Below are 15909 nucleotides of genomic sequence, written 5' to 3' on the forward strand. Positions count from 1 at the left end.
ATGCTTTGGTTAGTTGTTTTGAAGAAGGAAATTGGGAGATAGCATGGGAGCATCTGAAATGTGGTAGTGTTTCTTAAACATTTCAAACACTTTCTGCTGGGAAGGAAATGTCTACTGAGAACTGATCACAGCTCACTGAGGTGGCTGAGTACCTGAGGTACAGTTAGCTAGGTGCCTAGAGAAAGTGGAGCCGTAGGAGTATGATATTGTCCACGGGCCACTGCACAGTAATGCAGATGGTGTGTCATGCCCACACACAGATAGAGAGTGTAGACTCTCTGAGAGCCAATTTGAGAGTCATCGTAAACAAGCCTCAGGATGTCACTATTGAGCCTGCAGTCAGAGCTCAAACAAGCTCCCACAAATGCAGCTTTCCTGTTGGAAGCACAGGATAGAGACCCGGTGGTCTCCCAGTTAAAGACATGGAAAAAAGGTGGTAGAGCAGAACTGGAATCTGAGCCAACGTTCAAGCGTTTCAAACAAGTGTGGGGGGCATTACATGTGAAGAATGGAGTGTTATGCCTTTAGAGTTAAAACTATGAGACAGATGACACCATCTGGAGAGGGGTTGTACCAGATGAGCTCGTACTGTACATGAGATACTTACCTTTATCCGCAATGATAGAACAGCAGGCCATTTAGGAGTTAATACGCTCACCAGTAAAATCAGAGCAAGATGCTATTGTCCAGGCTGGCAGAGAGCCATATAGCAGTGGTGTAAGGGCAGTGGGGAGCTGCATACAAATGACATGGTCCAGCCCCCAGAGCACCCAGGACAAGTTCTGTCACAGGTTGCTCTCTCCAGAGGATATCTATAGACGTAATGGGTTCATTTACAGACTGGATGAGGTAACAAGCCCATTATGGTAGTGTCAGATTGCTTTACTACAGTAGGTTTGTCAGAGGCATATGCCATACCCAATCAGGAAGCAGTAAGAGCGGACAAGAAACTGGTAGAGGAATTTGTGTTGAAGCTAGGTGTTCCTTGCTCAATCTATAGCGATCAGGGGCACCAAAAAAATAATCTTTTTTTTTTCACCCCAATTGGCTGTTACAGTCTGTCTTGTCCCATCACTGAAACTCCCGTATGGACTCGTGAGAGGCGAAGGTCAAGAGCCGTGCGTTCTCTGAAACACAACCCCACACCATTGTGTCAGAGGAAACACTGTACAACTGGCAACCGTGTTAGCTTGAATGCGCCCATCCCACCACAGGAGTCGCTAGAGCACAGTGGGACACAGACATCCCAGCCGGCCAAACCCTCCCCTAACACAGATGACGCTGGGCCAATTGTGCGTCGCCTCATGGGTCTCCCGGTCACAGCCGGCTGCGACACAGCCCGGTATCAAACCAGGATCTGTAGTAATGCAGCTTGCACTGCGATGCAGTGCCTTAGACCGCTGCACCACTCAGAAGGCCCAGGGTTTTAGAGAGATATACAATATTTTACAAATTAACAAACAATAACTACTTAGTACAACCCACAATCAGATGGTTTATGGGGAAGAAAACAGAACTCTGATCAACATGCTATAACTTTTAGTTGATGACAATCAGAGAAATTGGTATGAGATTCTCCCATATTTGATTATGTCATACAGGAGTAGTGTTCAATCTTCCACAGAGTTCACACCATACAAGGTGCTGCTCGGTACTGAAATTACTACCTGTTGATGTGGTTATGGGAACACAACAAAATGAAGGGAAACAACATGTTTCTCAGTATGTACAAAAGGTACAAGCGTATTTAAGCACTGTAAGGGCCACAGGTAAACAAAAGCAATACTTTGGTCTAAAGGTGACACCCCAGAGGTATGAGAAAAATGACTATGTGTGGCTTAGAGCCTACCAGAGGAAAATGACTAGGTGTGGCTTAGAGCCTACCAGAGGAAAATGACTATGTGTGGCTTAGAGCCTGCCAGAGGAAAATGACTGTGTGGCTTAGAGCCAACCAGAGGAAAATGACAATGTGTGACTTAGAGCCAACCAGAGGAAAATGACTATGTGTGGCTTAGAGCCTACCAGAGGAAAATGACTATGTGTGGCTTAGAGCCTACCAGAGGACAAGGACTATGTGTGGCTTAGAGCCTACCAGAGGAAAATGACAATGTGTGGCTTAGAGCCAACCAGAGGAAAATGACTATGTGTGGCTTAGAGCCTACCAGAGGAAAAGGACTATGTGTGGCTTAGATCCTACCAGAGGAAAAGGACTATGTGTGGCTTAGAGCCTACCAGAGGAAAATGACTATGTGTGGCTTAGAGCCTACCAGAGGAAAATGACTATGTGTGGCTTAGAGCCTACCAGAGGAAAATGACTATGTGTGGCTTAGAGCCTACCAGAGGAAAATGACTATGTGTGGCTTAGAGCCTACCAGAGGAAAATGACTATGTGTGGCTTAGAGCCTACCAGAGGAAAATGACTATGTGTGGCTTAGAGCCTACCAGAGGAAAATGACTGTGTGGCTTAGAGCCAACCAGAGGAAAATGACTATGTGTGGCTTAGAGCCTACCAGAGGAAAATGACTATGTGTGGCTTAGAGCGTACCAGAGGAAAATGACTATGTGTGGCTTAGAGCCTACCAGAGGAAAATGACTGTGTGGCTTAGAGCCTACCAGAGGAAAATGACTATGTGTGGCTTAGAGCCTACCAGAGGAAAATGACTATGTGTGGCTTAGAGCCTACCAGAGGAAAATGACTGTGTGGCTTAGAGCCTACCAGAGGAAAAGGACTATGTGTGGCTTAGATCCTACCAGAGGAAAAGGACTATGTGTGGCTTAGAGCCTACCAGAGGAAAATGACTATGTGTGGCTTAGAGCCTACCAGAGGAAAATGACTATGTGTGGCTTAGAGCCTACCAGAGGAAAATGACTATGTGTGGCTTAGAGCCTACCAGAGGAAAATGACTATGTGTGGCTTAGAGCCTACCAGAGGAAAATGACTATGTGTGGCTTAGAGCCTACCAGAGGAAAATGACTATGTGTGGCTTAGAGCCTACCAGAGGAAAATGACTGTGTGGCTTAGAGCCTACCAGAGGAAAATGACTATGTGTGGCTTAGAGCCTACCAGAGGAAAATGACTATGTGGCTTAGAGCCAACCAGAGGAAAATGACTATGTGTGGCTTAGAGCCTACCAGAGGAAAATGACTATGTGTGGCTTAGAGCCTACCAGAGGAAAATGACTATGTGTGGCTTAGAGCCTACCAGAGGAAAATGACTATGTGTGGCTTAGAGCCTACCAGAGGAAAATGACTATGTGTGGCTTAGAGCCTACCAGAGGAAAATGACTATGTGTGGCTTAGAGCCTACCAGAGGAAAATGACTGTGTGGCTTAGAGCCTACCAGAGGAAAATGACTGTGTGGCTTAGAGCCTACCAGAGGAAAATGACAATGTGTGGCTTAGAGCCAACCAGAGGAAAATGACTATGTGTGGCTTAGAGCCTACCAGAGGAAAATGACTATGTGTGGCTTAGAGCCTACCAGAGGAAAATGACTATGTGTGGCTTAGAGCCTACCAGAGGAAAATGACTGTGTGGCTTAGAGCCAACCAGAGGAAAATGACAATGTGTGACTTAGAGCCAACCAGAGGAAAATGACTATGTGTGGCTTAGAGCCTACCAGAGGAAAATGACTATGTGTGGCTTAGAGCCTACCAGAGGAAAAGGACTATGTGTGGCTTAGAGCCTACCAGAGGAAAATGACAATGTGTGGCTTAGAGCCAACCAGAGGAAAAGGACTATGTGTGGCTTAGAGCCTACCAGAGGAAAATGACTATGTGTGGCTTAGAGCCTACCAGAGGAAAATGACTGTGTGGCTTAGAGCCTACCAGAGGAAAAGGACTATGTGTGGCTTAGAGCCTACCAGAGGAAAATGACTATGTGTGGCTTAGAGCCTACCAGAGGAAAATGACTATGTGTGGCTTAGAGCCTACCAGAGGAAAATGACTATGTGTGGCTTAGAGCCTACCAGAGGAAAATGACTATGTGTGGCTTAGAGCCTACCAGAGGAAAATGACTATGTGTGGCTTAGAGCCTACCAGAGGAAAATGACTATGTGTGGCTTAGAGCCTACCAGAGGAAAATGACTATGTGTGGCTTAGAGCCTACCAGAGGAAAATGACTGTGTGGCTTAGAGCCTACCAGAGGAAAATGACTATGTGTGGCTTAGAGCCTACCAGAGGAAAATGACTATGTGTGGCTTAGAGCCTACCAGAGGAAAATGACTATGTGTGGCTTAGAGCCTACCAGAGGAAAATGACTGTGTGGCTTAGAGCCTACCAGAGGAAAATGACTATGTGTGGCTTAGAGCCTACCAGAGGAAAATGACTATGTGTGGCTTAGAGCCTACCAGAGGAAAATGACTGTGTGGCTTAGAGCCTACCAGAGGAAAATGACAATGTGTGGCTTAGAGCCTACCAGAGGAAAATGACTATGTGTGGCTTAGAGCCTACCAGAGGAAAATGACTATGTGTGGCTTAGAGCCTACCAGAGGAAAATGACTATGTGTGGCTTAGAGCCTACCAGAGGAAAATGACTATGTGTGGCTTAGAGCCTACCAGAGGAAAATGACTATGTGTGGCTTAGAGCCTACCAGAGGAAAATGACTATGTGTGGCTTAGAGCCTACCAGAGGAAAATGACTATGTGTGGCTTAGAGCCTACCAGAGGAAAATGACTGTGTGGCTTAGAGCCTACCAGAGGAAAATGACTATGTGTGGCTTAGAGCCAACCAGAGGAAAATGACTATGTGGCTTAGAGCCAACCAGAGGAAAATGACTATGTGTGGCTTAGAGCCTACCAGAGGAAAATGACTATGTGTGGCTTAGAGCCTACCAGAGGAAAATGACTATGTGTGGCTTAGAGCCTACCAGAGGAAAATGACTGTGTGGCTTAGAGCCTACCAGAGGAAAATGACTATGTGTGGCTTAGAGCCTACCAGAGGAAAATGACTATGTGTGGCTTAGAGCCTACCAGAGGAAAATGACTGTGTGGCTTAGAGCCTACCAGAGGAAAATGACAATGTGTGGCTTAGAGCCTACCAGAGGAAAATGACAATGTGTGGCTTAGAGCCTACCAGAGGAAAATGACTGTGTGGCTTAGAGCCTACCAGAGGAAAATGACTATGTGTGGCTTAGAGCCTACCAGAGGAAAATGACTGTGTGGCTTAGAGCCTACCAGAGGAAAATGACTATGTGTGGCTTAGAGCCTACCAGAGGAAAATGACTATGTGTGGCTTAGAGCCTACCAGAGGAAAATGACTATGTGTGGCTTACCTGTGACTGGCTTAGAGCCTACCAGAGGAAAATGACTATGTGTGGCTTAGATCCTACCAGAGGAAAATGACTATGTGTGGCTTAGAGCCTACCAGAGGAAAATGACTATGTGTGGCTTAGAGCCTACCAGAGGAAAATGACTATGTGTGGCTTAGAGCCTACCAGAGGAAAATGACTATGTGTGGCTTAGAGCCTACCAGAGGAAAATGACTATGTGTGGCTTAGAGCCTACCAGAGGAAAATGACTATGTGTGGCTTAGAGCCTACCAGAGGAAATTGACTATGTGTGGCTTAGAGCCTACCAGAGGAAAATGACTGTGTGGCTTAGAGCCTACCAGAGGAAAATGACTATGTGTGGCTTAGAGCCAACCAGAGGAAAATGACTGTGTGGCTTAGAGCCAACCAGAGGAAAATGACTATGTGTGGCTTAGAGCCTACCAGAGGAAAATGACTATGTGTGGCTTAGAGCCTACCAGAGGAAAATGACTATGTGTGGCTTAGAGCCTACCAGAGGAAAATGACTGTGTGGCTTAGAGCCTACCAGAGGAAAATGACTATGTGTGGCTTAGAGCCTACCAGAGGAAAATGACTATGTGTGGCTTAGAGCCTACCAGAGGAAAATGACTGTGTGGCTTAGAGCCTACCAGAGGAAAATGGAGTTGTCACCTAAACTAAGAAAGAAAATCAAGTCAAACTGTCAGATGTACCATATGAAGTAGTACAGTGTAATGGACCTTATCATGCCGTGGTACACTACAACATGCTAAAACAACTGAAATGTGTCTTCTGCATTTCACCCAACCCCTCTGAATCAGAGAGGTGCAGGGGGCTGCCTTAATCAACACCCGGGAGCAGTTGTTGTTGGGTGTTAACTGCCCTGCTCACAGGAAGAACAGCACATTTTTCCACCTTGCCGGCTCAGAGATTCAAACCAGCAACCTTTTGTTTACTAGCCCATTACTCTTCACTGCTCGGCTACCTGCCACCCTGCCATTGGGGTGGCAGGTAGCCCAGTGGTTAGAGCATTGGGCCAGTAACTGAAAGGTTGCTAGATTGAATCCCTGAGCTGACAAGGTAAAAATCTGATGTTCTGCCCCTGGACAAGGCAGTTAACCCACTGGCCATCATTATAAATAAGAATTTGTTCTTAACTGACTTGCCTAGTTAAAAGAAGGTTAAATAAAAACATATTGAGGCTGTTAATGTGTCAGCTGAAAAGTAACTCGACACTGTCAGGACCGAAAGCTCAGTCAAAGACACAGTGACTCCTGTAAACACTGAAATGCCCTGTGAACCTGCAGGAGAAAGTGTTTTGTGAGACGGGTCAAGCACCTGAGTCAGCAGAAGGTCACATGGGTCAGGGAGGTATCACTATTAGGAAGCCTGTTTGGCAGGAGGGCTTTGTGTTGAACACGGTTATTCAACACAGGGTGCGTTTTAGTCTGAGAAGGTTGTAATGTAATGTGTGTACACATTTGAATGTCTCTCAGCCTATTTCACAATGTTATGCAAATGCTGTATGTGATGATGCTGGGGGCATGCTGAGTCACAGTGAGTTTGGAGAGGCGCTTGTGTTCGTTGGGTTAGTGCTGGGGTGTACTGTGTTCATCCATATAAACAACAACTTCATTATTTCATGGGAAATCATGGTCCTAGACTGTTTATGCTAGTTAACAAACTATGTGTGAGTTTTGGTGGCTTTACAGGCTGTTTACACTATGTACAGTTAGTGAATGAATGAACAGTCATATTAATTAAGACCTCAGCCTCAAATGACAAAACAATATTGAATGGAATGGAATATTCTGAATGCGCTCTCTCTCTCTCTCTCTCTCTCTCTCTCTCTCTCTCTGCTCTCAGTAAACATCACATACAGAAGTTTCAAAACAATAAAGACATTACAAATGTCATATTCAGTGTTTTAACAATGTACAAATGGCTAAAATTATTGGCATGGTGTTTGTTCTTCACTGGTTGCCCTTTTCTTGTGTTCAAATCTTGCTGCTGTGATTGATATAGGGAGTTTTTCAAAATTGGATTTGTTTTCGAATTCTTTGTGGATCTGTGTAATCTGAGGGAAATGTGTGTCTCTAATATGGTCATACATTGGGCAGGAGGTTAGGAAGTGCAGCTCAGTTTCCACCTCATTTTGTGGGCAGTGAGCACATAGCCTTTCTCTTGAGAGCCATGTCTGCCTACGGCGGCCTTTCTCAATAGCAAGGCTATGCTCACTGAGTCTGTACATAGTCAAAGCTTTCTTTAATTTTGGGTCAGTCACAGTGGTCAGGTATTCTGCCGCTCTGTACTCTCTGTTTAGGGCCAAATAGCATTCTAGTTTGCTCTGTTTTTTTGTTAATTCTTTCCAATGTGTCAAGTAATTATCTTTTTGTTTTCTCATGATTTGGTTGGGTCTAATTGTGCTGCTGTCCTGGGGCTCTGTAGGGTGTGTTTGTGTTTGTGAACAGAGCCCCAGGACCAGCTTGCTTAGGGGACTCTTCTCCAGGTTCATCTCTCTGTAGGTGATGGCTTTGTTATGGAAGGTTTGGGAATCGCTTCCTTTTAGGTGGTTGTAGAATTTAATTTCTCTCTCTCTGTCTCTCTCTCTCCATCTCTCTCTGTCTCTCTCACTCCCAGGCACCCTCATGGTGATCTCCCTGCTGTCCATCGTATATGGTGCCCTGCGTTGCAACATTCTGGCCATCAAGATCAAGTATGACGATTATGAGGTGGATGTGCGTCCCGCCGCCTACCTCTGCATATTCCTGTGGCGCAGCTTCGAGATCGCCACGCGTGTCACCGTCCTGGTCCTCTTCAGCTCCGTACTGCAGCTCTGGATCCTCCCTGTGGTTCTGCTCAACTTCTTCCTCTTCTTCCTCTACCCGTGGGTGCTGTTTTGGCAGAGCCACTCGCCCTTCCCGGAGAACATCGAGAAGACGCTAACCCGGGTGGGCACCACCATCGTCCTCTGTCTCCTCACGTTTCTCTACGCAGGCATCAACATGTTCTGCTGGTCGGCCGTGCAGCTGAAGCTCAACGACCCAGACCTGATCAACAAGTCCCAGAACTGGTACCGCATGGCCGTGTACTACATGCTGAGGTTCGTGGAGAACGCCTCTCTGCTTTTGCTGTGGTACATCTACAAGACAGACTTCTATAGGTTCATCTGTGCTCCGTTGTTAGTGCTGCAGCTGCTGGTGGCCTACGCTATGGCCATCTTCTTCATGCTGGTGTTCTATCAGTTCTGCCACCCCTGTAGGAAGCTCTTCTCCTCCAATATGACCCAAGGCCTGTGGGACTGCTCCGCCCTGCTCTGTTTAGTCTGCTACGCTCCTGACAGGGACGCCGTCAGGCCAATAGAGAAGGCTGGTCTGGACCCTCTGGCCCCCGACCCCACCCCCCACACGGAGACAGCCAATGACACGTCATATGATGTGGCCAATGACACGGCATACACCATGCCCAATGACACAATGACCTATGACATGCCCAATGACACGACTCATGAAGTGTTGAGCGAGATGAACGGCGACGTAAGCCACAGTCTGTCCAGCAACACTTAAAGAGCTGTGATTGGTTGTGTGTAGGGTAGGGCTGCACGATATGGGCAAAAACTCGAATTGTGATTTTTGGACCAAATATTGTGATTGTGATTTGACTTGCGATATAGATACAAAACCTTTGGCTGAACTGTTGGAATGGTTGAAATAGAATGACTTATATTAAGAAACAAAGTGGAAAGTAGCGTTGGCCTTGTTTGGAACAGTTGACTGCATTTGAACAGAACAGCATGCAAATGTATAGTGGGAAGCAGTCGCAATAGTAGAGGGAGAGAGATGACAAACAGAGGCAACTATAAAAACGGACAATACACACAGCTTAGTGCCGTTTCAAAATATTGCATGCGATATGGATCTCTTGCGATATGGCTTTTGCAAATGTCAATATTGTGATTTGATGTGAATTCTATTAATTCTGCAGCCCTAGTATAGGGTCAGGAGTGTTCCTAAACTTGTGACTGAACCAGGAAGAGGCTTTCCTGTTCAGGTCATGTGGTCTGGAAATACTCCTGGTCCTAGTTATGTGCCATTCAGAGGAAGGTGGACACAGAGCAACATTTGCTGTACTGTCTCCTTCTGTAAGTGCCATATGAACCCCTCTGTCCTACCTGTCAGTTTACACTGAACTAGGGTTGCAAAATTCTGGGAACTTTTTAAAAAATTCCCTGGTTTGCCAGGAATTCTGGTTGGAGGATTCCCCTATTTCCGGTTTATTCCCTCGTAATTCCAGGAATCTTCCAACCAGGATTTCTGGAAAACCAGGGAATTTTGGGAAAGTTACTTGAATATTGCAACTCTACTCTGAGCCGTAATCTGAACCATACTGTGAACCATACTCTGAACCATAATCTGAACCATAATCTGAACCATACTCTTAACCATACACTGAACCATACACTGAACCATACACTTAACCATAATCTGAACCATAATCTGAACAATACACTGAACCAGACACTGAACCATACTCTGAACCATAGCCATAATCTGAACCGTAATCTGAACCATAATCTGAACAATACTCTGAACCCTATGATCTTAACCCCATACCCATAACCTTATTCTACTGTGTGTCTCTAACCAAATCATTTGAATGCTATCATTCTGTTTAACCCTTAACCCCCGTTCTGTTACCAAACCCCAAAACTGTAACCCCTTACTCCCCTAACCAATGCTGCAAAGGCAGTATCCCCTTGCCATGGAGAGAGACTACAGCTTCACTGTCAGTGTATAATGGAAGAACAGGCAATGTATGATATCATCCACCAGCCGGCTCTCTCTGAATTTAGCCAGGGGATGAGGTTCGGCAATGTACAGTGATGCTGACAAAGTAGTTATTGTGAGAATGTCCTTACGCAGTCCGTGATGTTTATTCTACCTAAGCCAGTATTACCGACCAACTACAGACAAATCATTGGATGTAGGGATTCTTCAGCAACGGACTCAACTACTGACATAGTATCAGTGTTTCAGTGTTGAACAGACTTTCCTACAACCAGAATGTAACTTGTCTGCAGCCTTTTCTATGGAAGTCAAGTCCTGGCGGTATGGACAGAACGCTACACTCAGACAGATTAAACTGGTCCAAAGTGAGTCTGCCACAATAGCTTTTCTAATGAGGTTTCCTAATTTGGTTATGCATTTCATAGAACTAAATACTTGTCTATACAGTCACTCACATTAATCAATCAATCAAATGTATTTATAATGCCCTTTTTACATCAGCAGATATACAGAAACCCAGCCTAAACCCCCAAACAGCAAGCTATGCAGATGTAGAAGCACGGTGGCGAGGGAAAAACTCCCTAAAAAAGCAGGAACCTAGAAGAAACCTAGAGAGGAACCAGGCTCTGAGGGGTGGCCAGTCCTCTTCCAATGGACTTATACATTGCATTACTACATTACTCATCAGAATTGACCAAGTATTTGGGATTTAGTGTATTTACAGTGTTTCACATTGGCATGGGGGTGTGCATGTACTGAACTGGACCCATCACCCACCAGCACCACATACACATTTGAAAGCTTTGTGTGGTGTAATGTAAATATTGGGTTGGGTTTACTGTTTTTTCCTTCGTACACTCTACTCTTACGGCTGCGACCAACACTGCTTTTATACTTCCTTGAAAAAGAGCTTAATCATTGATGTGCTGCTTCTGTGGTGTTTCTAAGTGCTTGTGACAAGGGTGACAGTGATTTCTAAGCCAGCACTAGAGTACATGTAAAGAGACCCATCTCTCATCAAACAGACAGGAAACACATAACTGTATTTCAGACAGGAAACACCAAGTGTTTGTTTAACCATTTATTATAAAAGATTTCAATACAAGCAATACGTTAGTCTTGGCATTAGAGGCTCTGCTCCTTCGGGGGCTCACTGCCAGAGCATGCATAATGTTAAGATAATAATAATTACAGGCAGAGAGAAAGGTATTCTGTACCATTCCCCCTGCAGGAAGGGAACAGAACCAAGCAGATGGACACGGGTGGGAAAGCAGAACACAGACATGCATGGCGAGTAAAGCATGTCATAGCAATAGCATGTCAGCAGGAACACCAGTGCATAGTTTGTGTGCGGCAGCCATCAGAGAAAGTGTGTGTAGAGCCTGGTGGACTAAATAGACTGCCATATTAATGTAGAGAGATTAATCTAATGGGTGCAATATCAGCTATGGTTGCGCTTGGTGTACTGAACCCACCACATGACCACGGTCACCGACGCACTATCTGGGCGCCTTCGAGCGGATCACATTTGTCAAGTTGGTGACCATCATCAAAGTGTGTTGCATTATAGAGACAAAAATTGTCCGACTTGCATGAACTTTACAACAACCATGTGATCAAAGGTCGACTGCTTGAACTTTACAACAACCATGTGATCAAAGGTCGACTGCTTGAACTTTACAACAACCATGTGATCAAAGGTCGACTGCTTGAACTTTACAACAACCATGTGATCAAAGGTCGACTGCTTGAACTTTACAACAACCATGTGATCAAAGGTCGACTCCTTGAACTTTACAACAACCATGTGATCAAAGGTCGACTGCTTGAACTTTACAACAACCATGTGATCAAAGGTCGACTGCTTGAACTTTACAACAACCATGTGATCAAAGGTCGACTCCTTGAACTTTACAACAACCATGTGATCAAAGGTCATGAAGTTTCAACTGCAGTTGCTCCTCACCAGCTGCAACTTGCCGCCATCGCCTGCATTGTGGGAGTCACTATTTGTCAACCAATCATGACAATATTTTTGTTTGACCCATGCAAACAGGACCATAGATGTGACTAAACAGGAAGCAACTTTGCTACGATTCATATGTACAGTGCATTTGGAAAGTATTCAGACCCCTTGACTTTTCCCACATTTTGCTACGTTACAGCCTTATTCTAAAATAGATTTTTTTCACCTCATAAATCTACACACAATACCCCATTTTGACAAAGCAAAAACTGGGTTTTAGAAATGTTTGCAAATGTATAAAAAATATATATATATATATATAATTTATATAGGTATTCAGACTTTTTACTCAGTACTTTGATGAAGCACCTTTGGCAGCGATTACAGCCTTGAGTCTTCTTGGGTATGACGCTACAACCGTTGGACAGCTGTATTTGGGGAGTTTCTCCCATTCTTCGCTGAAGATCCTATTCGAGATCTGTCAGGTTGGATGAGGAGTGTCGCTGCACAGCTATTTTCAGGTCTCAGAGATGATCGATCGGGTTCAAGTCCGGGCTCTGTCTAGGTCACTCAAGGACATTCAGAGACTTGTCCCGAAGCCATTCCTGTATTGTATTGGCTGTGTGCTTCATGTCGCTGTTCTGTTGGAAGGTGAACCTTGTCCCCAGACTGAGGTGCTGAGCGCTCTGGAGTAGGTTTTCATCAAGGATCTTTCTGTACTTGGCTCCGTTCATCTTTCCCTCGACCCTGACTGGTCTCCCAGTCCCTGCCTCTGAAAAACATCCCCCAGAGCATGATGCTGCCACCACCATGCTTTACGGTAGGGATGGTACCAGGTTTCCTCAAGACGTGACACTTGGCATTCAGGCCAAAGAGTTCAATCTTGGTTTCATCAGACCAGAGAATCTTGTTTCCCATGGTCTGAGAGTCTTTGGGTGCCTTTTGGCAAATTCCAAGTGGTCTGTCATGTGCCTTTTACTGAGGAGTGGCTTCCATCTGGTCACTCTACCATAAAGGCCTGTTTGGTGGAGTGCTGCAGAGATGGTTAACCTTCTGGAAGGTTCTCCCATCTCCACAGAGGAACTCTGGAGCTCTGTCAGAGTGACCATCGGGTTCTTGGTCACCTCCCTGACCATGGCCCTTCTCCCGCGATTGCTCAGTTTGACTGGGCGGCCAACTCTAGGAAGAGTCTTGGTGATTCCAAACTTCTTCCATTTGATAATTATGGAAGCTACTGTGTTATTGGGGACCTTCAATGCTGCAGAATTCTTTTGGCACCCTTCCCCAGATCTGTGTCTCAATACAATCCTGTCTCAGAGCTCTACGGACAATTCCTTCGACCACATGGCTTGGTTTTTGCTCTGATATGCACTGTCAACTGTGGAACCTTATATAGACAGGTGTGTGTCTCTCCAAATCATGTCCAATCAATTGAATTTACCACAGGTGGACACCAATCAAGTTGTAGAAACATCTCAAGGATGATCAATGGAAACAGGATGCACCTGAACTCAATTTCGAGTCTCATTGCAAAGGGTCAGAATTTTTTTTCCCCACCTTTATTTAACCAACAAGTTCTCATTTACAACTGCGACCTGGCCAAGATATAGCAAAGTGGTGTGACATAAACAACAACACAGAGTTAAACATAAACAACAACACAGAGTTACACATAAACAAACAACACAGTTACACATAAACAAACAGAGTCGATAACACAATAGAAAAATCAATGTACAGTGTGTGCAAATGTAGAAGAATAGTGAGGTAAGGCAATAAATATGATGTAGAGGCAAAAATAATTACAATTTAGCATCAACACTGGAGTGATTGATGTGCAGATGATGATGTGGAGGTGGGGATACAGGTGTGCGAAAGAGCAAGAGGATAAATAACAATATGGGGATGAGGTAGTCGGGTGTGCTATTTACAGATGGGCTGTGTACAGGTACAGTGATCGGTAAGCTGCTCTGACAGCTGATGCTTAAAGTTAGTGAGGGAGATATAAGACTCCAGCTTCAGTCATTTTTGCACTTCTTCCAGTCATTGGCAGCAGAGAACTGGAAGGAAAGGCAGCCAAAGTAAGTGTTGGCTTTGGGGATGACCAGTGAGATATACCTGCTGGGGCGCATGCTATGGTTGGGTGTTGCTATGGTGACCAGTGAGCTGAGATAAGGCGGGGCTTTACCTCACAAAGACGTATAGATGACTTATGGAAATAAGGTATTTCTGTTTTTGCAAAAACTTCTGAAAACCTGTTTTTGCTTTGTCATTGTGGGGTATTGGGTGTAGATTAATTAGAATTGTTTTTAAAAATCTGTTTTATAATAAGTCTGTAATGTAACAAAATGTGGAAAAAGTCAAGGGGTCTGAATACTTTCCGAATGCACTGTATACAGTAGATATGTACAAATGAATGTGCTATTTGAGGCTCTCTCAATAATTGATATTACATGCATATATTTACATTTTGTGAGTGTGTGATATGGGGGTTGGAGACGTGTTTATTTTGATATTACAAAGAACAACTTTTATAAATGATGGCAACACTGCCATGTTGTGCTGAGCCTTGCTGTTGGAAAGCCACATCAGTGTCCGGCTTTCAGCTGTAGCAGATGCACCTCCCCCGACTTCACTTCTTGACTTTTGTCTGCAGTCGGTTGCTTCAGCCTTTACCACTCACTCTCCGTCTCACACTTTTGCACGTTTCCAGCACGCTTTGGTTCAGCTTTGTAAGGGCAATAGTCAGCAGCAGCTGTTGTTGATGTGGCGCCAGTGAGATGCTTTGATTGGATGTCTATGTGTTTTGCTCATTCATGCTGTGCTATTGTATGTCTCTGAGTCTGTCTGGTGTTTCATTATGTATGGAAATATACACACAGACTTGCACAATATCTATTTGAAATGTGTTTAATATTTGTCATGGTAAAAAGTGTCTTTGTATAGCTTGAATCTTACATGTATTAATGTGTGTGTTGTATATTTATTTTATGTGTCTTTATTTGCACTAGCTCTTCTTTTGCAATGCAGTTGCACAGGGCTTGATGACATTTAGTATCATATGAATGCTTCATATAGTTTTTATTAAAAAAGACAATCTTTGAAGCCAAACAGAATTTTTGATATCTATACAAATCTAATGAACACACACACAGTATTGTGAATCAATTTCAGAGAGAATATGATTATTAAAAGATGAAATTCAAACCATATGTGAAGTACATTTATATTTATGTGACTTATTGAGTGATTGTTTTGTCATCATCGGACCCCATATACTGACTTATACTGACCCCTAGTGGAACAATACAGAAACACGACTGACTGTGTAAATCTCATCCATCAAGAACAGAAAGGATGACAGTGGTGGAAAAAGTACCCAATTACCAGTAAAATACTAATTGAATAAAAGTCTAAAAGTATTTGGTTTCCAATATACTAAGTATCAAAAGTAAGTGAAATTGCAAAAATATACTTAAGAATCAAAAGTAAAAGTATAAATCATTTCAAATTGTTCATATTAAGCAAACCAGAAAGCATAATGTTCTTATTTATTTTATGGATAGCCAGGGGCACATTCCAACACTCAGACATAATTCACAAACAAAGCATGTGTGTTTAGAAAGTCCTGTAGATAAGAGGCAGTAGGGATGGCCAGGCATGTTCTCTTGACAAGTGTGTGAATTGGACCATTTTCTTGTCCTGCTAAGCTCAAGTACTTTTGTGTGTCAGGGAAAATATATGAGTAAATTACTTTCTTTAGGAATATAGTGAAGTAAAAGTTGCAAAAAATATCAAATGTACTGATACCCCCCCAAAACAAGGAGAGGTAGCAAGTTTTGACAATGGAATCCAGCCAAGAATATTCCTATAGTTTGTTAGGCTGGGATCAA

The 15909-nt window shown here is 44.1% G+C and overlaps 1 protein-coding gene across 6 annotated transcripts in view; it reads left to right on the forward strand.

Moving 5' to 3' along the window:
- xk (X-linked Kx blood group (McLeod syndrome)) overlaps positions 1-15226 on the forward strand; it is a 39871-nt gene extending 24645 nt beyond the window's left edge. Inside the window, exons 3-5 of one of the 6 annotated variants that reach the window (XR_004822035.2) lie at positions 7904-10415; positions 10552-11828; positions 11868-15226. Coding sequence is in view for 1 of the 6 variants with exons in the window: in XM_035749457.2 (XP_035605350.1) it covers positions 7904-8829 (926 nt within the window). In the remaining 5 variants the exon portion in view is untranslated. Of the gene's footprint in view, positions 1-7903 lie in introns of all 6 variants that reach the window. The other 5 variants (XR_008089891.1, XR_008089890.1, XR_008089892.1 and 2 more) reach the window with 5 other exon arrangements.
- The last annotated feature ends 683 nt before the right edge of the window (positions 15227-15909 follow it).

Source organism: Oncorhynchus keta, chromosome 34 (assembly GCF_023373465.1).
Source record: "Oncorhynchus keta strain PuntledgeMale-10-30-2019 chromosome 34, Oket_V2, whole genome shotgun sequence".
NCBI classification, from domain to species: domain Eukaryota; kingdom Metazoa; phylum Chordata; class Actinopteri; order Salmoniformes; family Salmonidae; genus Oncorhynchus; species Oncorhynchus keta.